At 46.6% G+C, this 22,906-nt stretch overlaps 1 protein-coding gene across 4 annotated transcripts in view; it reads left to right on the top strand.

The window, feature by feature from the left end:
- The window catches only part of LOC131131914 (seizure protein 6 homolog), a 102,486-nt gene extending 80,534 nt beyond the window's left edge, over nt 1-21,952 (top strand). For 3 of the 4 annotated variants that reach the window (XM_058076953.2, XM_058076951.2, XM_058076954.2), the window contains 13 exons: nt 2,475-2,660; nt 4,970-5,138; nt 6,671-6,837; nt 6,911-7,105; nt 10,057-10,195; nt 14,332-14,528; nt 15,346-15,540; nt 15,774-15,968; nt 17,271-17,465; nt 17,622-17,660; nt 17,756-17,864; nt 17,932-18,028; nt 18,144-18,336. In XM_058076953.2, coding sequence (XP_057932936.2) covers nt 2,475-2,660; nt 4,970-5,138; nt 6,671-6,837; nt 6,911-7,105; nt 10,057-10,195; nt 14,332-14,528; nt 15,346-15,540; nt 15,774-15,968; nt 17,271-17,465; nt 17,622-17,660; nt 17,756-17,864; nt 17,932-18,028; nt 18,144-18,320 — 2,060 coding nt within the window. In that variant the 3' untranslated portion in view covers nt 18,321-18,336. Of the gene's footprint in view, nt 1-2,474; nt 2,661-4,969; nt 5,139-6,670; nt 6,838-6,910; nt 7,106-10,056; nt 10,196-14,331; nt 14,529-15,345; nt 15,541-15,773; nt 15,969-17,270; nt 17,466-17,621; nt 17,661-17,755; nt 17,865-17,931; nt 18,029-18,143; nt 18,337-19,544; nt 19,619-20,587 lie in introns of those variants that run through there. The other variant, XM_058076955.2, reaches the window with a different exon arrangement.
- The last annotated feature ends 954 nt before the right edge of the window (nt 21,953-22,906 follow it).

The following is a 22,906-nucleotide window of genomic DNA, read 5'->3' as shown; positions in this document are numbered from 1 at the left end:
GGGGGAACCAATGGCTTGTGTAAAAGAAAAACATAAGTCAGTAAATGAAAACAAGCGATAAGGCCGCTTATACGAGCTTTTTATGGCCATTAGCCACTTAAGGCTACTTTCCCTTGAGGTTCATTTCCGAGACGGGCATTTTTAAAGCCGCGCTATACGTCTCATAAAGTCAACTTTTCATCTTCTAAATGAGTGTGGTTCAACAAAAGCAGCAGCGGGGCCTCCATGCAAGCAACCCTGCAACGTAAAAGTCTCCATGCCAGCTTCCCGAATCCAAGGTGACACATATCGATACGTTACACTTGTTGTCCGCCATCAGTGTGGAAACGTCATCAAAATGTTGATAAACATGCACAGGAAACACTTCCTGTCGTGACCAAAAGCACGCCGCCCGCCGCTTTGTTTCTTATTGTCCAAAGAATGAAAAGTAGCCGGTAGCATGTCAATTCACAATTCAGGACGGCTCATGCTATGCTAGCGTGCGGACGTCATCACTCACCTTTCAGTCTCATTCAACGTTTACGCATTTTGCCTGGCTCTCTCTGCTTCTGTGGGTGTAGCTCTCCCGCTGGCCTTGGTCCCACAGGCGAGCGGCGGGGGCCATCACGTTCATACATGCTGACTCGCTTGCAGCCCCCCACCACAGCTTCAACAAATCCGAGGGGAAACCCTGGGCTAGCTTTGCTTTCCAGTCGTAGGGCATACAACATAGATGCGCTGTGATGGCCACGTCCTGAAACAGACGTGTTTGACTTTGGAACGTCCAGCATCATCATGCAGACGCTGTCATCCGTTCTGCCGTGTTAGCCGTGTGGCTATCATCTGCCAGAGGAGCTTCGGGACAATTCATGAAGTGGAAGTTTGCCTCGTAAAAATATGTGCAAAGTTGTGTACTTGTGAGTGTTTATTGTAGCCAGCCTTTGCAGGTCCAATTATGTTTACTTGCTCTGGTTTGCCGCATTTCCAGAAGCTTAAAAGTGGTAGTGCAGTCATTAAAAGGCCTGCCCTAATGAGGTAGAACAGTGTGGCTGTTAGACAGGAAGAGAGCTTCTTTAATAGCTTCCATTAGACTTGCTTTCCATCTGATGCACGCTGTTCATTTGTTTTACTGGCCAGGACGTACTGGCCAGGGACATTGATCTTAACCCGCTGGAAGCACGTTGGACGTTCGTATTGCCAGTCTTGCGTTGAGGCCTGCTGTGCTGCAGTGACTTCACCAATGGGCTGGACTTTCACATCCTGTAGCATCAATTTGAGTCCTGTAGACTCAAATATAAGACGTTCCCCTGGAAGGGCTGTTTTATTTTCCCGGTCGTGTCGCAACATACTCAGTTCACCAGACCAGCTGATTGGGTCTGCAAGATTTGAAGAAAAGCACAATGAAGAAATATAGAACAACACATTGCTATCTACTCCATTCATTCCTGCACTGTGCGTATGCTAGCGGCCCCGCCTCTACCCACCCAGACAAAGAGACTGTATCGCAGAGTTAACCCTCTTCTTGCCTGTCAGGCACAACATGCCAAGATATTCATCAGCAACTTGATTTCATTGATTGTGATGGATTCATTCATTTGGGATTTGGGATTTGGGATTTGGGCCCTGGCCTCTTTTTCCTCAACAACAAATCTTGTCATGTTTTAGTCCCTTGATCTTGATCTTTAACTACTAAAATATTTCATTTGTAAATAAGGAACCCTATCTGTGGAACGTCACTCCTCACTTAGGATCAGGTCTGGAAACCAATTAAGTGCCATGAACTTGGGATTACTCTATTCACAGTGGATACTGTTGAACCTCGGTTAGCATACGCCCTGGTTAGCATGTTTTTGTGTACATTTTGCGTAGTGTACAGCGTGCCATGCATCTTGTTGTGTTATTCACTGCGTGAGTCCAAGTGTGTTCCTCGTGTCCTTGTCCACAGCTTATTAGCTAGCTAAAACATGATAACAGTTAGCACGCAACAAATTGTTCTATTTTTACAATGGTGGTTTGACAGGCTGAAGACAAAAGTAAAAGCATAGAAATGATGAATGAAAGGATAAGTGAAGATGTAAGGTTGCTTTTAGCTCAAGCGAAGACGTGATGGTTGACATCCTCTCGGACGCCACCGTGGTGTTTGCTGTAAGATCTTCTTGAACGGAATAGCGTTTCTCACCGTCTTTTGTCCAATTCCGCCGCTTGCGACTTTCTTTGGCTCCTTTGTGGCTTATTTTGCAGCCATGATCAAAAGAAAAGCAGAGTCTTGAGGTCTCCACTGTCTTTCCAGACTTTTTTCAAGGGACCCACGTTGTAGTAAATATCTTACTAAAGTGTTTAGTGTTGATATCTCAGCTGATGAAATGCGACTCACCGGCTCCATGGCTCTATGGGAACATAGACACACTGAAGCGACACGCCACATAAGAGCTGTATTGCAGAAATGCTCCGTAATGAACTCAAGCGGCGTCTTTGTGTTCTCCTTTTCTCTTTAGCCTTTGTGCTGAGCTGTTCATTCCCCAAAGAGCCTGCCGGTGGAGAAGTTTCTGTGACTCACCTCTACGCTGGCGGAGAAGCCTACTTCAACTGTTTCACTGGCTACAGGTTGAAGGGTCCCAAAACGCTCACCTGCCGCAACGCCACCACGCCGTACTGGAGTGGGAAGGAGCCCCAGTGTGTGGGTGAGATGGGGCGCTGATGAAAAGCCCAGTGCACATAAATGACATAATAAATGTGTTGGCGTCTTGCATTGTGCAGTTCGAAGTTCGGATTGTGCAATCCTAGACAACAACTGCTTGACTGCACTTAGAGGGGCGGGAAAGTCCGGTTTTGGCTTGTCTCAAGTCTCGAACCTCGAGTCTTGTGTCAAGGCTCCAGTAAAGCTGTGTAAGTGCAAGTCAGGTCTCAAGTCGTCATGAGACATTTCAGCCAAGTCCAAATGGGTATGCCATTGTCCCTGCTATGGTACGCTGAGGCGCAGAGGCGTGCCAATGAGGACATTGACGGTAACAGGCGTGAAGTATGTGTAAACTGTGCGCTAAGAATATTTACGAGTGTTAAAATTTGTGCCATGAATGCAACGTGAACGTGCCACAAACGCACAGCACCCTGTGTGCACACAATGTGGGCGACGCGTCTCGTTCACATGAAGGGCTGAACTTTTCCAGCTCTAGTAATTATCCAATAACGTTCATTTGTTCCTACGTGAATAACATCCCATCAGTTCCTTTTTTAGAGCAGTTGGACGGCCCATTAACTGGCACAACTCGGCGGGCGCCATTACATTCCAGTGGATTCCAATAGGCGCATTGTTTGCGACATTTGGTTCCACTTGGTGGACACTTTGCGCCAACTGCTTGATGCAAGTGCAGCGCCGAAAATTTTCAACATTTTGAAATTTTCTTGCCCCCAAACTCACCACCACGAGCCAGTTGGGAGGCAGTTTGAGCCACTGCACGCCACTAGGCACCTTATTGGCGGCACTAGGCACCACCAACTGGCACCAACTGGCGCCAGCCCAGTGGACTCCTAGCTTAAAGGAAATGTGTGCTGTTTTGAGAATTTGGCCCATCATTCCCAATCCTTATGTGAACCATGAACACATATTACTTTCTCTTTTGGTACATTGTAAGGACACAAAACGAATTAGTATGAGCTAGCTAACAATGCACATCATGGGACCTACCTATTTTGAGGCTAAAGCCCAAACGAAAAAAGCTCCAAAAAAACACCAAGCTACTGCCATATTGTTATTGTACCAGGTAACTATAAAAACTATATCCGTCAGGGCAGTACAGCCTTGCTAGCCGCTCGTCTCCGCGTCACAGACGGAAGAGTAGATACCTAGCTCTCCATTTTGCTACAGAGACTCAACAAAATGTTGGGTTGCTGTCAGCAGTTTTGACCTGAGGACTGGAGCACACGTCTTGTGCTGGAAGACACGGCCATTCCAAGAATGCATGTGATCCCATGGAAAGTCCTGTCCATGTTTCGATACTGCTGCTGTTGACAGAAGTAGCGTGAGCTCCCGGTCTAGTATGTGAAATCAGTGCGCCTAGGAAAGTTTTGCTAATGTTTTAAATCATCAAAATATCGCAAGCTACTGTTAGTATTACGTGTTATCATCGTGTATGTGTTAATATATGATCACAGCATGTAAAGCAAACCAGAAAACTTTATTAGAGGTTGCATCAGAGGGCTTCGTAGTCAACATAGGTATCTCTAATGACGCATTGTTAGCTAGCTCATGTTAACTTTTTTTTCTCTTGTGATAATGCACAGAAAAGGGAAAGAAGTATGTGTTCTGTTTTATGTAAGGATTCTGGATGATGGGCAGAATTCCGACAAAAGTGCAGTTCTCCTTTAAGTTCTCACTCAATGCACAAGCTTGGCAAACCCGGCCAGAAACACGACACCACCACCATTCACCAACATGTGACCATGTGGCCATTCACCGACTGCATATGGTTGAGAATCGCTGCTTTAGGACCGTCAAATTGATTCTGGGGAATCAGGGCTAACAAATGAGCATCAGTGTGTATTCTCTTACAAAAACAAACGATGGTGATGAGCAAAGGTGTTGGCTTGGTCCTTTTCTGCTGTGTGGATTACTGTACAGTCCCGGGCCAAAGGAGTGTGTATGCATGCGATTAGCTGCACAGACAGTTATTGTCTGGAGGCAGTTCGACCTGGCTGCCTTAATTAGAAGCGGCTGCATGAATATCCCCGTCCTGCTGCTAAAAGCTCATTTACCACATCCAGTCTTACTCCGTGCATGCGTACAGCTGCTCTCCGCTGATAGCGTCACCGCTGCTATCACCTTTTGCAAGTCTATCACACACAGTCCTGCACCCGTTAGACACAGGTGAAGCTCATAATGCCCACCAGTCCCACAGTCTGCTGATGGTCCATGCGTATGGGCTAAAAAATGGACTTGCAGTCGCTGTCATTACTGGAGCTCATTTGGTCTTTTCCCCACACTCTCATACAGCGTCCTGTGGGGGAATGATAAAAAATGCCACCTATGGCCGCATTGTCTCGCCTGGATTTCCTGGCAACTACAGCAACAACTTGACATGCCACTGGGTCCTGGAGGCCCCTGAAGACCACCGGCTACATATTCACTTCGAGAAGGTGGCTCTGGCAGAGGATGACGACAGGTGGTTAACATGCACACACACACACACACACACACACGATTGGAAAGCAGAGCCAGTTGGCTTGTGGTTTAGCATGCCTTTAGCTACATCCCAGCAAGACTTCCTGAGTACACCTGCTATCCACAATTACACCCCATTACCTTCACCGTTACCTTGGCTGTGTCACCCACTTCTATGCTTTGCTTTGGTGGGTTGTTATTCTTATTATTCTATATACCGTATATATATTCTATATACAGTATACATATGGTATATAAGGTGTACATATGGTATATACGGTATTTATATGGTATATACAGTATACATATGGTATGTGTAGCACCATCACATACCAAATATGTATCACCACCACCAAATATGGAATAAGTATCATATGGAATAATTATCACTTCTACCTCATATGGAATAAGCACCATATGGAATAAGTATCACCTTTACCACATATGGAAAAAGCATCATGTGGAATAAGCACCACGTCTACCACAAATGGAATAAGTATCATATGGAATAAGTATCACCTCTACCACATATGGAATAAGTATCACCACCACATATTGAATAAGCATCATATGGAATAAGTATCACCACCACATATGGAATAAGCATCATATGGAATAAGTATCACCACCACATGTGGAATAAGTATCACCACCACATGTGGAATAAGTATCGCCACCACATATGGAATAAACATCACATGGAATAAGTATCACCTCTACCACATATGGAATAGGTATCATATGTAATAAGTATCACTTCTACCACATATGGAAGTAGTACCACCACCACACATGGAATAAGTATCACTTCTACCACATATGGAATAAGTACCACCACCACCACACATGGAATAAGCATCATATGGAATAAGTATCACCTCTACCACATATGGAATAAGCATCATATGGAATAAGTACCACCACCACCACCAACTAGACGATCGGTGACGTCATGTAGCACAATGAAGAATCGAGAGCGATGAGAATGTAAAAGTGAGAGCAAGCAGAAAAGATGACGAGAGCTCCGGAAACAGAAGCGAGTGAATCAGAAAGTGAGAGGTGACGTTTTAATTTTGTGCGCCCTCTCACTTTTTTATGCATCCATAACAGAATGATTTTACTCCCCCAATATTAATTTCACCTCTTCAGTTTCAGTTTATACGCTCGTCGTTTGCTCCCTCCTACTTTTGATTAAACTGACGCTATAGTTGTTTAGCCTTTTGGGGAAAATGGCGTCAGGGGTTATAGCGCCACCTGTTGCTTTCATGTGTGCGTTTGCTGGGCTACACAATTGTTGAAGACAGAGCTTTTCATTTTTATGGCCATTTTGATGCGGACGCAGGCTTTTTTTTCCCGCTCCCGAGTCGGGGCTCTTCCATGCGGGTGAAATGAAGGCGCTCCAGAGAGCAGCCAGAGGTTGGAGCTGAAATTGCTATCATCACACACATGACCCTTCACCTCATTACCAATCGGCAGAGCTCCACATCTTCTATGCATCTTTTAGCACTCAAGGGTAACCTCTCCTCTTTTTAGGCTGTTGATTAAAAATGGAAACAATATCGACTCCCCCCCTGTGTACGACTCCTACGAGGTGGAGTATCTGCCCATCGAAGGGGTGCTGAGCACAGGCCGCCATCTCTTTGTGGAGTTTACCACGGACGGGGCGCTCACCTCCACCGGCGCCGCCGTCAGATACGAAGGCAGGTTGATTGTTGCCAGCAGAACGGCGGCCCCCCTACGAAGGTGGTCCTCAGGTCTTCTTCTGTGTTGCAGCTTTTGCAAAAGGAACGTGCTACGAGCCTTTTGTCAAGTACGGCAATTTCAGCAGCAGTGACTCAACCTACGGTGTGGGTGCCGTGGTGGAGTTCTCGTGTGACCCCGGCTACACGATGGAGCAAGGCTCGGTTGTCATCGAATGCGTGGACGCCGAAAACGCTCAGTGGAATGAGACGGAGCCGGCCTGCAGGGGTGAGTTATTTTGTTTGACTCATTCTTTGGCAATTCAATTAGATGGGAGCCATGATGGTGACCCCGGGCTTTCATTCTGTGCTGCATCAAATAAAAGTAAATCCACGCTTGCAACCACGTTTGAATAAAAACACCCTCCCACTGGTCACCTGAGCTAACTTAGCGCTGAGCTACTTGATACCGTGATGCTACCAAACACTATTATTTGCTGTTACGCACCCCCCAAGGGACAGAAATGTTTTTGTGCCCCCCCACACACAACGTCCTCTTGGCATCATTAGCTTGCCAACAACATGCAAGTCAGTCCAGTTTCATAATTCTACTTTGACATGAATATGCTAATTCTCCATTCCTCTAAATGAGGAGTAGGCGGGACCAATGAGTATTTAAGGTTACTGTTACAGCATAGGACTTCCCACATACGCCACACAGCAAGGAGAGCAAGGTTTGATTTCCCCCCCAGGTATGAATGTGGGTGGGAATGGTTGTTTGTCTATATGTGCCCTGGGATTGGCTGGCCACCAGGCCAGGGTGGACCCCACCTCTTGCCCGGAGACAGCTGGCATAGGCTCCAGCACGCCCCCAAACCTCGTGAGGATAAGCAGTAGAAAATGGATGAATGGAGTTCCCAAAGACTCCATGTGGCTGCAAGATCCACCACCTTCCTCTTCCTGATTCTCACCGTTCTTCATCAATATGCTGCCACTTGCAACTTCCTGTGGCTCCATTTTGGGAGCAGCAACAGATCATTAGAGAAACTATTGAATTCAACAAATAACTGATAACAAAACATCACGACTTTGTCCATAGTCACGTCACGTCGTAAATGTTCATTTCCCTTTCATCCCTCCTGTGGATGTACGTCTACATTTGGGATTGGGATTCGGGGTGTAAAAAATGGATTTGGTTAGCGTCATAGTCAGGCATTCTGGAACAAATCAGTGACGCTAACCAAGGTTCACGTTTACGTTGTACTGTATCCTTCCACGAAACCCCGTTATCGACCGCTACCGCTTAATAAGCCGCCATCCGGCCAAAGAAAGTTGCAAGCGGCAGCGTTTTGATAAAGAAGGTGAGAAACACTATTGAATTCAAGAAATACTGTAACTCATCAAGAAGTATGAGGATGCCGCCCCCCCCCCTTTCTGCTCCTCGCTGTTTTGCTAAGTCACACAGTTAGGCCACAAGTCTCTGTTTTCTTATCCATCACGGATGCAAAAGGAGCTAAAATGGAGCCAAAGGAAGTTGCAAGTGGCAGCATTTTGGTAAAGAAGGTGAGAAACACGACGGAATTCAAGAAGTGACTCCCGGCCGTGTTGCTCCTGCTGTGACACGGTGTCTTTGTCGGTGACATTAATGTTGGCTTCATCCCTCTTATTCCGCATTCTGCATGGAAAGCTGCCTGGTAGAACGACTAAAGCATGTCTGGTGTCAACATGTTTGTCTTTCGGGAAGGAATGGGTTGGATTTACGGGATTTCTTGTGGTTTTGGTGCATCTGGGTTTCTGCCCGACCTCGCCAAGGTAGCGCTGTACTTCCTGTGCTTCCCACACGTGACACGCTGACCTGACAGGCTGCCTGTGGAGCTCGCATGTTCATTTTGCAACACAGCAAAATTGAAATGCACTCTAGCAAAGATCGGCCTGAGAAAATGAGAAAAGAAAAAATGTCATTTTCGCCCCGCTGGGTCACGGTCACGTGAAGTTCAGGAGTCGTATGCATTTTTATTTCCACGCGAGGAAGCCTGCAAGTTGGATTCCTGAAGCTGAAGCTCTTATCATGACCAATTCATGCATGGCTGCCTTGATTCCCAGCCAGTGGGCCGGCACTCGGCCGTTGGAGCGCCGCAGTGCCGGCCGGACCCGGGCTGGGCCAAACGGGGGGGGGGGGGGGGCATCTGGTACGAACAACACCGCCAAATAAATCATGCGCCCAACATGTTGTGGTGGACACTTGATTAGGTACGCCTGCATCATCTAAACGCTGCATTCATGCTCCGCGTTACAAAACAATGTTTTCATGACTGATGTGAATTGTGAATAAAGTTTTTAGTTTCACATTCTAATGCTTTTATTTGACTGGTTGCATTTTTAATACCATGTTCACATATTTGATGATGTTTTCATGATATTTTCTCTCGTTATCGTATACTGTCGCCCACCAAACGTTCAAATCCCACGTAATGCCATCTACATGCGACACATGACAAACGGATGTCGATGTTTACCATGGCTTGTTTGTCGCCTCATATCAAATCGTGTTAGCACATTTTTGACATGATTTTCCCGTTCCCCCTCCCCAACATCAACATTGGTCGTAATGTCCGTAGTCACTCAGCTCCCCAACTCTTCCTCCACCCATTCTCACCTCACCTTCATTCAGCGTTGACGCCATTCTGCCTTTCTGCAGCATTTCCCTTCAGCTTCTGCCGTCAGGTGCTCGTTTCTACTGAAGTCGTTTCATCTCGGTCTGCCCCGTGATGACTGTTCGGTCCAGTACGACATGGCAGCAGTAAAAGTCAGGCCGGTCCCGGCTGGCAGCGACTCATCAATGCCCCCGATGAGTTTGTTACAGATTAAAAAGTTGTGTATTTCTCATCGCGAGACAGTTCATGAATGTGTTATGAAATGATTACTTGATGAAAGCCTGAAAAGCCTTGAAAAAATGATGACTTATTAAGGTGATTCGTTATGAACGCTCATTTCAACAGGCAAACGTTTCACAAACGCCTGAAGTATGGAAAGTATGAATACTTGGATTAGAGCATGAAGAGCAGGTTTGTGAGCTGTCCTTGGTGCTGGATGCTATCGAGATGAATGTCCATACCTTTACTTCCATGGCATGCTGAGGCACCTTGGCGTCGACCGGGGGGACCTCGGTCAGCATCCCCTCGCCGGGGGTCATCGGTGTGTTTTTGGTGGTGCACCCATGGTGTCGTCTTTGTGTTGCAGCCGTTTGCAGCGGGGAGACGACAGACTCCGCCGGCGTGGTGTTGTCTCCCAACTGGCCCGAGGCCTACGACAAGGGCCAGGACTGCATCTGGGGAGTCCACGTGGAGGAGGACAAGAGGATCATGCTGGACATCCAAGTGTAAGCGGCGGGACTCGGGGGGTCGCGGGGGCCGTGTTAGACACAAATGATGTCCGTGTTCTTCCATTGGCCCTCGCTCACACGGGCGCACGATGGCGGGCACACGGGAAGTGTTTCCGGAGTGGCGGTGGCTAATTCGATTTTTTCCAGCCTCTGCATTACGCATTCCGCCGTGCTTGCAGCTCGCTCTCTGACCAGATTAGCCAGTAAGCCTCCCCACTCTCCCTTCCCTGGTGTGTCTCACAGTTGGCTTTGAAATGAATACGCTCTGGCAGTCAACCACCCCCAGCCACTTATCCAGCCCTCCCAACTGGAACCCAACGCATGTGCACGCAGATGTCAACATTTGACACGCGCACACTGTTTCCTCTTTGCCTACTACTCTTGCACTAATGCCCCCCCCCCTCCTCTGGCCGTTTCTTCATCTCTTCCTGGAGATGAACAAGGTGCTTTGTGGGATTCATGGTCCTGTCACACCTCCATGCATGGCAAACGTAAAAGTGAAGCTGTTGCCGCCTCCGGCACTCGACCACAAGAGGGCACAGAGAGGTCAAATGTGAACCGGCAGGAATGGAAGAATGGCAGAGGCTATTTAGTGGACACGCTGTTACACTCTGGAGACGTCATCCACAGGCGTCTATGTTTGTTTGCTCATTGATGACAAAAGGCTCTCCTGGATGAGTGCGGTCTCATTAAGGGGGGAGGGGGCATTCATGAGAAGATTTTCCGTATTATCATTCATCAGCGTGCCTGTGCTGGAAATGACAGAGGAGCGGCGTGCATAATGAGGACTGATTAATTTAGGCCAAACAGGAGGGCTGGCTCCCGGCTAATTAGCATGGCGACAGAGAGAGGATGCAGCTGATATCTCCACCTGCACCAGCCGTGGATGAGGTTGGAGGAAATGTCTGGCAATGTGACACAGCGGGCCATTCTGTAGCAGTGCAGCCTTGAGCTAAGAGAGCCCCCTGCTGGTTGATGTCACCATCACACCCCCGCTGCCGGGGCCTCGAGTGGAACAGGAGCCGGCCATTTAGTTGTCAAATGGGAGAGCAAGGCCAGCATTGAGGATGTTATGATGAAGTGTTCTGCATAATGAGGGCTTTAGACGGGTCACGTGGAAAAGGCTTGTCAAGTACAGACCCAATGTCAAACACTACCACACTGACCGTTTGGCACCACGTCTCAGGAAATTGCTGCTTTGGTGAGTGGAAGGGAGAACATGACCCTAGAGGTGGGACCCCCCAGTCAGTGGCAGTTCGCTACAAGAGGCGGGTGGCGTTTATGGCGTTTAACCCTTCATGGCTGATAGCAGCAATAACAGCGCTCTAGCCTGTGTGCGTTCCAGTGTACAGTAATCCCTCGTTTAAAACGCTTCATTGGTTCCAGGATGCGTGGATTTCTACCATGCAGGGTTTTTGGCGTGGTTTTGGTCTGCGGGGTTCGGGGTTCGGACACGACGTGTGCCTGCTGGGAGATTGCAGCCACTGACTAACTAAAGACACGTATGGTTTCTGTCCATGTCCCTCACTTGTCCCCCCCCCCCTCACTTGGGGGGGTGCATCCAGGTGTCATGTCACCTATTAAAGTGAAAACATGCGTTAAATGTTTGACTTTATCCATGTGGACCCATGGTGTACATGTACTGTGTACTGTGTACTGTGTACTGCAGTCAGGGATGCTACTGATACCAACAAAGCTCTGCAGCTAACTGGTGGCAAGGTTCCATTGTGGGAAATATGTTTTTCTCCCATTTGTACCGCCAGCATATTTCACAAATCACATATTAACGTGTGTGTGTGTGTGCGTGTGTGTGTATTGGCCTCCAGCATTGGGAAGGAGAGCCATGAATATCCAGGATGTAAATAAATGCTTGCTGATGGAGTAGGTTTTAGCTGCATGAGGATGCCAGAGACGAAAGGAGCGACTTTGGCGTGAAGACAACTCAAGTGTTGATTTTAGGTGAGAATTGTTTTGGGGCGAGATGAGGAAATACTGTGATGAGGTTGTGGAAAGACTGTTGGTTCCTATACGTATCGAGGCAGGAGCCTATGTTCAGCACCGCTATCGTCTTCATCACCAATCACACCTTCTACGCCGAAGAAAGCTGCACGTAAACGCCTCTTCTGTGTCAACAAAGCAACACAAAGAAGATTTTCTATGCTCTAACTACAAAAATATTCCATTTCTGAATTTGGGATCCTGAATCAGTCTGAAACCGACCTTAGTTCCTTTTAGCCTTAATCCAAAATGATGGAACAAGGAACGTCCTGCTTTGGCCTCCTCCCAAACCATCCCCACCCACAGATCAGGACTGGTCTGTGGGTGGGGATGGTTTGGGATGATGATCTTCATCTCTCACTGTTGAGTGTGAAGTGGCAGGGATGGGAATCGGCACCTTCAAGTCCGAGTCTATGGCTCCCATTCGGAATAGCGTGGTGTCTCTGGGTCGAGGATGAGATCCTGAAGGAGTTGAAGTACCTCAAGGTCTTGATGGGTGAGGGAAGGATGGCAGTGATAAGGACTCTGCATCGGAGCTGAGCCCAATTTACCAGTGGGTCTACATTCCTACCTCCACCTAAGGTGGGACAAGATTGCAGGTGGCGAGGCTCGGGGGCGTGTTCAGGGCACGTTCAAGCAGTAGGAGGCCTCTGGGAAGAACCAGAACACATTGGAGACAATGTCTCTAAAATGGCCTGGGAAGGCCTTGGGGAGGTTTGGGCTTCTGCCCCCATGACCCCATGATACTTTCCACTTCATAAGGCCTGGCGTAGAAAAGATTCAAATATTTTATGTCCAACAACATAAGCAAAGAAAATGGGGCTATTTGTTGTTATGTTAGCTAGGAGGCTAGCAGGCTATTTGTTTACATTCTGTGGCGGGGCAACGCTTCCATCATGACTAAAACCCCCAAAAGAGACAACTTAGGTCTTGGAATTCTCCGAGTTGATCTCCTTGGGAGTTGATGAGCAGGCCGCACGTCCATGCACACAAGGCTACTTCCTGGTGGATGTAAATGGTGGAAACTATGGATAAGCAGACGAGGGTTCAACTATTTGGATTCCACCACAGAGACAAGAGACAATATTTGTTTTCTTTGTGGGTCACTATGCCAGCTCGTAGTTTTGTGGAGAAGGACCTAAGAAGATTCATAGCACAAGATGACGTGAAGAACTAAAGCCAAACATTAGGTGACCCCCCCGGGAGGCATGGCTGCATGAATGAAGGATGATGCGTTGGGTACATGACCACGAGGCGGCGTGGCTAAAGTAGTTTTTCCTGCACGGCAAGGGAGCCCATTTATCTAAATGGGCCGGTCTTCACAGGTGATTATCCCCGGCATCGCTGGAGCGGGGGGGCAGCTGTGATGGTTAGGAGTCATGATATTTCATAGCATTCATATTTGTAGCCCTGCTGGCGGCTTTAAAGACACACTGCTGCTGCTTTACTCGCCTGAGAAAGTGGCCGTCATCTACGATTCTTACGGGAGACATCAACATGAATGTCCACGCCATGAGCCGTGTACCAACAGGTGTACTACTACATGTAGTATTGGAGTATAACTTATAGAAAGGAATAGCAACATAGAAAGGAAGCATTACCTTTAGCTAGAGGCTTTGGGAGCCAGTGTGTGCTCAAGCTAGCTGCTAGCCTTGTAGCTAGCCACTGTGCTAACGTAGTGTTGATAAGAATGAGAATAACAATGTGCTTCATGGAGCCTTGGTGGCTTTTTGGAGGTTTTTTCAGAAGGCTTTCTAGGCAGGATAGATACGCCCCAAGACGTAGCTGCCTCTTTTTACCGCTTTGTATATCTTTAGAAGGCCACTGAAGATGAGAAAGGCGTGTATTTATGTCTCAATAAGGACTGTGGGTGATAAAACGTTTGATAAAAAGGTGCTTTTCCTTTCACATTAAGTTTATGATGCTTTTTAAAGACCAAAACAAATCATATTATTGTTTATAGTCCGGAAGGAAATCATTGATTATTATTTTGAAAACCGCGTGGATGCCTTTTTGAAGTGAAAGCCAGTTGATGCAATAGTAAATATGATATTTGGTTGTCATTTAATCAGCTTTGACATGCTTTGGTTTGAGTGAATCTCCGGTTCTTGACTATTTTCCTCATTGTCCCACAGACTAAACCTGGGGAAAAATGACCTCCTGACCTTCTACGACGGTGACGACCTGTCTGCCAACATATTGGGCCAATACAGCGGCAAGCGACCTCACTTCAAGCTCTACACGTCCATGGCCGATGTCACGGTCCAGTTCCAGTCAGACCCCGCCACAAACATCTACGGCTACAACAACGGCTTCGTGGTGCACTTCTTTGGTAAGACGGAATGAACGGGTGTCCTTCCAAGGATCCTTCCTTCCCAGTGCTGCATTGGAGAACAATGGCAGGAGGACAATCATTGGGTAGACTTCAACAGCGCCTGCTTTGCCTGATGCTTTGTGTCGGTGGTGCGAGGGAGGCGCATGTCGACGGGTGCCAAGCCGCCTGCTGCGTTCCTCCCGACAAACATCTCCAGCCGCTATTTACATTTGCCGTCCAAAACGCTCGCGCTTCGCACACACGGAAGGTATTGCATTCCTATTCCCTGCTGCTACATGAAAGTGTCATCCTTAAAGAGCCCCACACCTCGCCTCATACAAAGCCTGATTATGTGAGCTGTGTGAGATGATATCACTACGTATCATAGTAGTGTAGTAGTAGAAGTACATAGTCCTAGTTGGATGGTCCTGCCGCTTCTACTTGGAAAGATATCCAGTCAATCATGAAACATGAGCTGCCTATAACTTCAAGAGGGGTGGTGCCCGGCTTAGTGGCGACATCTAGTGGCCACAATCATTCACAGCGTTGAGCTCAGGACGCATTTGGGCATGCTCAGAGCACACCGGACGTGCCAATGTGCCAATCCTTGCCGACATATCCACACTTCCGGTAACAGCTCTTCCTGCGGTAAAGTCGATTCTGCGACCAAAGTATCAATACTTGAATCAGTCATTTGAGGTAATGTGTCAGATTAGAGCGTAAACCACCTTCTAAATCCGGTTCATATGACATAATAGACATGAAATCAAAGAAAATAAGCCTAGATATAGCATTTCCTAGCATGACGACGATCTCTACCATTTTCCACCAACAGAAGTCCCAAGGAATGACACCTGCTCCGAGCTGCCAGAGATCACCAACGGCTGGAAGAGCACGTCCCACCCGGACCTGATCCACGGCACCGTGGTCACCTACCAGTGCTACCCTGGATATGAGTTGGTGGGCTCCGAGATCCTCATGTGCCAGTGGGATCTCAGCTGGAGCGGGGACGTGCCCAAATGTCAGCAAGGTGAGAAACCCTATTTGCACGCAACCACCAGCGAAAGCTGGATAAAGCTCAAAACGATGGGCTTGTGTAATTCTGCAGACGTTTCCTTCATTAGATGTTCATCTTGCTGTTCTACCTACCGTTCGTGCTGCCCTCTGACTCCGCCTAACGTCAATATTTCCAGTAGGCGGAGTTTGAGCGGAGGGGAAATGTGTCCCAATCTGTCTAACATGGGGTTTGCATCTTTGCACCAGTGATGACATGCCAGGATCCAGGAACCGTAGAACACAGTCGGCGAGTGGTGACGGGCACCCGCTTCGCCGTGGGATCGTCGGTGCAGTTTGTCTGTAACAAAGGCTACATTCTGTCAGGCAGCAACAATCTGCTAACCTGCTACAACAGAGACTCGGCCAAACCCAAGTGGAGCGATCGGCTGCCCAAGTGTGTTCGTAAGTCACAAACTGGTTGCTTTTCATACACCAAGCTTCCTCATTCAAAGAAGCATACTGATCGAGCAGACCCCAGAATTCAAAAGAACGTGAAGGTAAAACATGAACCAGCCCCAAGCAGAAAACCTCCAGCTGATGTTAGCTGGCTCTGAAGCGCCTGCGAAAAGCTCCTCTCCAGAAAGGAACACGTGCCACCAAACCAGCGGTGAGGTTCATGGCTGGTGAGGCGCTGACCTTTGGAGGTTTTTGGCGGGTGCGGCTCTGCCTGCCCTGAGAGCACTTTACTGCCCAACCGTTGTCTGATGTTTTTTGGCCACCAAACTCTTACAGGGTCGCTGACATGATTCATCAACTTTACTTAAATATCTTCTACGTTATTCCATTTTTGAAATCAGTTTTAATCATGTTTTAATGATTAAAACTGACATTTATAGTCGATGACGTTAGCTAGCTAGCTCACAGCTCAGCCTCATTTCTGGAAGCGACGTCATGGGAGTGAAACCTTTCAGATGAAGAACAGTGAACAAAGGCTTAGGGATACTTTCCATCCAAATAGTAGTCATGCCAAAAGGTTGTGTTGCTGCTGGATGTTCACTGTATCCCAGTTATACACCCACCATCATTTCCCTGATGGCTGCTATGAAGGACCACCTTTACAAGAGGCATGTGGCTTCAAAGTATGCTATAAAATACATTTTTAGAAAGGATGCTATTCCACAAAACAAGGAAGAAAGACAACTGCGTCAAAAGTTGCGGCAGAACAATGTAGGCCATGTCTTGTTTACATAATGTCTTCTAAGCGCTATTCCATGATAGCGACAAGGCTGGAAAGCATGATACTTTTTATTAAACATCTTTTCACAGCCAAATGTTTACGGAGGCGGCAGTCAGCGTTTATCCACAAGGACAGGCTATTAAAGCTCAGGAAGATGCCGATTTAGGAGAATCATTGAAGGATAAGTCATTTCCACTTGCTATTCTGTGTTTTCGAGGCCACCAATCTTCATCTCCACGTCCCAAGGCCTGAGTTCAGGTTCTAAAAGTTCTCTGTTTCATCTCCAACTGTCTCCTCCTCCTGAAAGCTGGAGGAATTAGGACGTAATTAGTAACAATATAGAACATATGTAAGCAAGGTTGATCAATCACGTCAGGGACCCTTTAAACTTTAAACCCCACAAACCGCCATTTTTGTTCATAACTGCAACCAGTATTGTCTTTTGCTGAATTGGCCCCCAAAGCAGCATTCTCCCCCAAATGGTGTTTAGTGGCCCCCAGCGGTCAAGGTACTGTTCTCTGTTTCAGCTGAAAAGTACGAGCCATGCAGGAATCCCGGCGCTCCCCCCACCAGTGCACAGAGTTCTGAAAAGGCTTTCTACCAAGCGGGCGAGACCCTGACCTTCTCCTGCCAGCCAGGCTATGAGCTCCAGGGCGGGGCCACCATCTACTGCGTCCCCGGACATCCGTCACAGTGGAACAACACGCCGCCTGCCTGTCGAGGTACAGCAGCCGCCGTCCACGCTTTCAAGAATGCAATTTCATGAGCCATCGATTTCCCTGCTGCAAAAACAAGCTTTTGTTAGCGCTCAGGTTTGACGTGCGCTTTGTGCAACACAACAATGGCTAACGATCGACTGCCTAATTGTCTCTTTGTAGCCCCCTCCACTCAATACGTCGACGAACGCAGGTTGGACGGTGAGTTACGCTGTGAAAGGCTGCAACAACAAAACACAGCTATTTATTTTGTAGAATATTTTCTCTGAATAATTGCTGTTGCTCTGACTCTCCAGTTGTCAATACAGATTACGGCATCCAGGGAACCAACATCGCGCTCGCCGTCTTCATTCCGGCCGCAGTCATCTTGGCGCTTGTGATGGGGATTTATGTCTGTGCCACAAAGTAAGGCATCCGTCAGCACCGTTGCAAAAAAAACGCACATTGACATGACTTTCCTTGGCTCACGTAGATTCCAAGGGAAGGCTATCAGAATGCCGACATCCTCGCCCCCCTACGACAACATGGCGGAGGAGTCGGCCTTCGATAACTCGGTTTATGACAGAGGAGTAAGTACAGATGTGATGAGCATGCAAGATGTGGACTCACAAAACACCAGCGTGCTGTCCTGACCCCCCCATCGTCCCGGGTGGGCCGTCTTGTCTCCATCCCATGTCTCACCAGAAGGGGGCACCCCCACCCCATCTTCCCGTCACCTCCATCAGCAGCAAAACAATACAAGTCAACTTGCATCACTCCCACTGCTGCAAACCTCCAGCAGGTTCAGTCATCCTACCCGGAATCAGCTATGGCGGGGGTGTCCAAAGTGCCGCCCGGGGGACATCTCAGGCCCCAGAATAATCTTGTAAAATATGAAAAAAATTTGGAAATTAGCTTGGGGAAATGTTCTATCAGAAATTCAAATATGATGTGAATAGCATCATAATATTACCAAACATTTACAAATATTATTTGATGGGAACATTTTAAATGTAAAATGTAAAAAACAGCAAGAATGTGGAAACAAGAGCAAAGTTGATATGAATAAAAGGTACATATTTATAATCTAAGATAGGTAGATATTAATATAAAAAAATCACAAAGCTGAGATGCACTTTTGTCTTGAAATATAAAACTGAAATATATCAACTCCTCTCCTGTTTCACCATGTGGCCCCCGCTGGATAAAGTTGGACACCCCCGGTGTATTCCATTGCACGCATCATCTTGACTCTTCCATTGACCTTTTATGTATCAATTCCTATTTCTAGGTATATCATTCCGTGTGTTCTTAATATGACCATGTTGTTTCAATGAATGAATGTATGTATTGATATTTCATGAATGCCTACTTTTTGCTATTGAACGGGTGTTACTCAGCCTTTTTGCTACTTTATGTTTCACGTGTCATTTTTAGTAGAGATGCAACTTTCTGCTTCTCAAGACCAATACCGATAACTTTTTTGTTAGACGTAGTGTAGTGTAGTCAGTGCCCACCTGGAGGGAAGAAGGACTGGAAGAAATGAGGATGTGTTGATGAGTCCTAATGAAATATCCTGACATGACGACTATCAGGAGGACCAGAGTATAGAGGGGGGGGCACCTGCAGTGGCCCAGCAAGGTGTACTGTATTTGGGCACACGCTCCGAGCAGCCGGCATGACGCCATGGAGGTCTCTGGCAAAGCTTTTCAAACGTTTGAGGTGGCTGGGAAGGTTTTTAGTGCTTCATGTGTTTTTTTTTCCCCTCATCATGGAGCATTTGGTACAAGGAGCACTAGGCATGTCTTCCTTGGAAACTGAACGTTTGCTGCTAAGTGAGCTCAGGAAAGTTATGATAGGCCATTAACGTCATAGTCCCATTGGTACATTTTTTCAAATTGTTTATTTTGAATATTATCGTATTTATCAATATGAGGATCATTCTCGTCCAGCCCTACTTTTTACCATGATAACAGAAACTGTTGTTGGCGTAAATGGACAGTTGCATTGATGTCGGTGAAATGTCATATGGCAAGCATGTGGTGTGCTGTATATGTACTAAGCGTGTGCTTTGGTGTTAATATGTCCCTCCTTGTCTCCCTCCAGCAGTGGCAGACACATTGTAGATACTAGGCCCCGACACTAAGTTCATTTTGGCTCCGCTTCGTAACAACAATGAGGTGAGATCTTCGCCTGTTGCCGAGAGCACATCTCACACACTGTCACCTGAGCCTGCAGACCGTCCTAAGACTTCCTCTTCCTGTCTGTGTTTCTGTGGCGTCATGTCTCCCTTTACAATGTTTACACAAACATGAGCAATCCTGCCCACAGCATACTGGGAAGTAGCCCACGTTCTAAACAACTCTGAATACATGCAGTATTTTACTGTACTGCGTATAGAATACCTGCTCTGTACCACAATCAAACACAGTCATGTACAATCTCTACATGAACCAACTCAATACACTGGAACTTTGGTTAGTGTATGCCCTGGTTAGCATATGTTCGCAAATGTACGCCAAAACTGTGATTTTTTGTATTTTTGATAGCAGCCCCTGGTTAGCATGTTTTTTTCAGTTTGCGTTGAAAATTCACACCAAAATGTTGTCCTTTTCTTGTGTTACACGCCCACTTGCTTCATGAAACGTGTATTTGTATGCTGCACGTACGTATATGACACCTTCTCCCAACCTGCAGAGATCTTCACAAGGTTCTTGGGCTTCACATGCTTTCATCTTGTCAGCGTCGATGAAATGGAAAAGTCAAGCTTGTAATTGTGAATCAAAATGGACCTGGGATACCATTTGGTGGACTACTGGCAGTAGGACCATGTTCACATCACCGCTAATAGTATATCAAGTACAGGAATTTAGCAAATGCAGTTACAATAATGACCTTTGGTGTCCGCTGCCATCACGATGGTTATTTTGCTTCATTATTTAGATGCGGTGTCCAATCATCACAACTGTTATCACTGACTGTATGTTTGTGTGAGTGCAAGGTGCTTCTGGCCCTAACGTGTGCCGACTCTTTCAGTGTGGACTCACTTGTGGGCTTCTTGGTCAGCAGCTTGGGAGACGGTGTCGTGTCCGCCGATTGTCTGATTTTATGGCTGCCCTTTGACCGCCTGTTGTGTCTGGTCTTTGCAGGACAAATGACAAAAGATTAAGAGGTGTGAATTTAGAGCCCTTGAATTGCTCGAGCTTTGCCTTTGGGGACCTTCTTCTGCACTGCTCATCTTTCCCTCCAAGTATTCTGTAAATACTTCACGGCTTTCCCAGGTCAACTCTGTCAATTTGTGGATCACCGTGGTGATATTTTTATAAACTCAATTGCTGACGACCCAGGGTGATTACATGAAGTTTCTGTATTTTTGATGCCCTATCTCAATCACTGCGAGACCTTGAGCGACGGGGCTTTGGTGAAACCCACCAGGTCCAAGTTCCCCGCCCCGTTTTTCCACTTTAATCATTCATTTGCCACCACAACTGCATTTTCTTTGTGTGTATGGATCTGCTTTTTGTAAATAAACTGCCTGTCCAATACATGTGTCTCCTGACTGATACTAACCTGACAAATGATACAGTACTCAACTGATACTCTACCTGCATATCACATCATGCCACAGGAAGCACTGTAGCCCCCACTGTGCCGGAAACATGCCATCCTTACATATCTGCCACAAGATGAGGAACACCCGTACAAGCCCATGAAATATGTCACTTCACCTCCGTACCAAAGGGAGTCCATGATGTTCCTCAATCCATCCACCATCATTCAATTGTATTTAAAGAAAACGGAATTGTGTTCATTCACTGGCTTCAACTTTCAGATTTGTAAGCGTCCAATTCCATCAAAAGTGGAATTACCTTCATGCCCAATATTACACCAAGGATGTGTTTTTCTGACGCTCCTTAATGTGAAAGCGTTTTAGGAGACCACCCTACTGGATTTACTAGACCACGTTAGACCTGCTCCAGCTTGGAAACCATTGAACCTTTGAACGGATTTCTGCGTTTTTCCAGCCTCTAGAACACATCCCACCAGACCTTGTCCAGTTGGAACCACGGTCTTACTAAAATCCTTCCACAATAGGAAGCGTCAGAAAATCAAACAGCCAATCAAACGGCAGCACTGCACAACAAGTGGATTCCACCTTCAATTTCCCTTCAAGTGGCGAACGAGACGCCAACTTTGTGCCTTGTGTTACACAAAGGTAGCTTCATCATTCATCCATGCAGTACATCCCAATGTTGCTATTCTTCTGGCTGTCCGTGTGTCTGATAATTGTGCAAGACACATGGAAACAACTCCTATCCTATTTGCATATCATTTGTGTACTCTCCTGTTTTCAATATAAACGCAGATGCTTCCACATCCAGCCGTGTGATTTTCATCCAAACATCGACATGAGATATCATATTATACTCTCTGTTTCTCTGTACTTGAAGACACCTCTATGAAAGGTTCTGTCACTTTAAACAAATAAAGATTTCAGCATTGTCTGATATATACAGGTATTTCCTGTGTGGACTTCTTATTGAAATCTGTGTCTTCGGCCGATAGTGATGACGTCACCACTGCAGCTCCCCGGCGGAGGTTCAATTCACCTTTACATCGCTAGGGGCAGTGTTTACCAGAAACCAGAGAGCAGCCTCAAGTGTCTTTGCTCTGGAGCTAGCTAACTTCCGGTTTGGCAGGAAACAATGACGACATAGCGCAGGAGCAAAAGTCAGCCGTAAGTTTGTCTCTAATACCTCACATGCTAGACCGAAGACACGGCAGGGGTCACCGAAGGCTGCTTGTAATTTAAAATATTTGTAATAAGGTGAAAATACCATCGGAATAAAATCTTAATTACGAGTAGAACATTTACAAAAATAAAGTTGAAATAGTTGGAAATAATTTGAAACGGAACCGATGAACCGCCCATAAATGAGGGTTTTAATCCCTGGCTGGCGGATAAGCGAGTCAAATTGAGTGTTGAGGGGAACAAACCAGGAGGAAAACAAGAAAGCATTCGAGTAAAGCATTTCAAAACATGCATTTCAATCACGGCACACCTGCTTAGGGCCCCCTGGACCAGTAGGGGGCCCCCAAGAGCAATTAACCTCACAAAGAAAAAAGTCATTCATTATTTCTTCCGTGTGTGAGGGCCCCTTTTGGGCCCCCATGGAGGCTTGGGCCGGCCCTGACGACACACGATGCTAACAATGTAATACAACAATATATACTCTATATGCAGTATGACTAAACTATGTATTCTTTTAATATATTATATATTATTATCTATTAATATTAATATCTAAGTATATTTTTGACATTTTGAAATGAATGAATGTTATTGAATTATTGATCAAATTAAATATTAGACCTGAGGGACTCCCTCATCTTTTTACCACACACTCTAGAGTAGCATTAGTATTACTATACACTATGTACTACATACTAGACTATATTCCTGTCTG

Source organism: Doryrhamphus excisus, linkage group LG1 (genome assembly GCF_037039965.1).
Source record: "Doryrhamphus excisus strain RoL-2023G ecotype Guam linkage group LG1, RoL_Dexc_Guam_v1.1, whole genome shotgun sequence".
Taxonomy (NCBI): Eukaryota; Metazoa; Chordata; class Actinopteri; order Syngnathiformes; family Syngnathidae; genus Doryrhamphus; species Doryrhamphus excisus.
The sequence above is the reverse complement of the archived record's forward strand: the minus strand, read 5'-3'. Positions and strand labels throughout refer to the sequence as shown.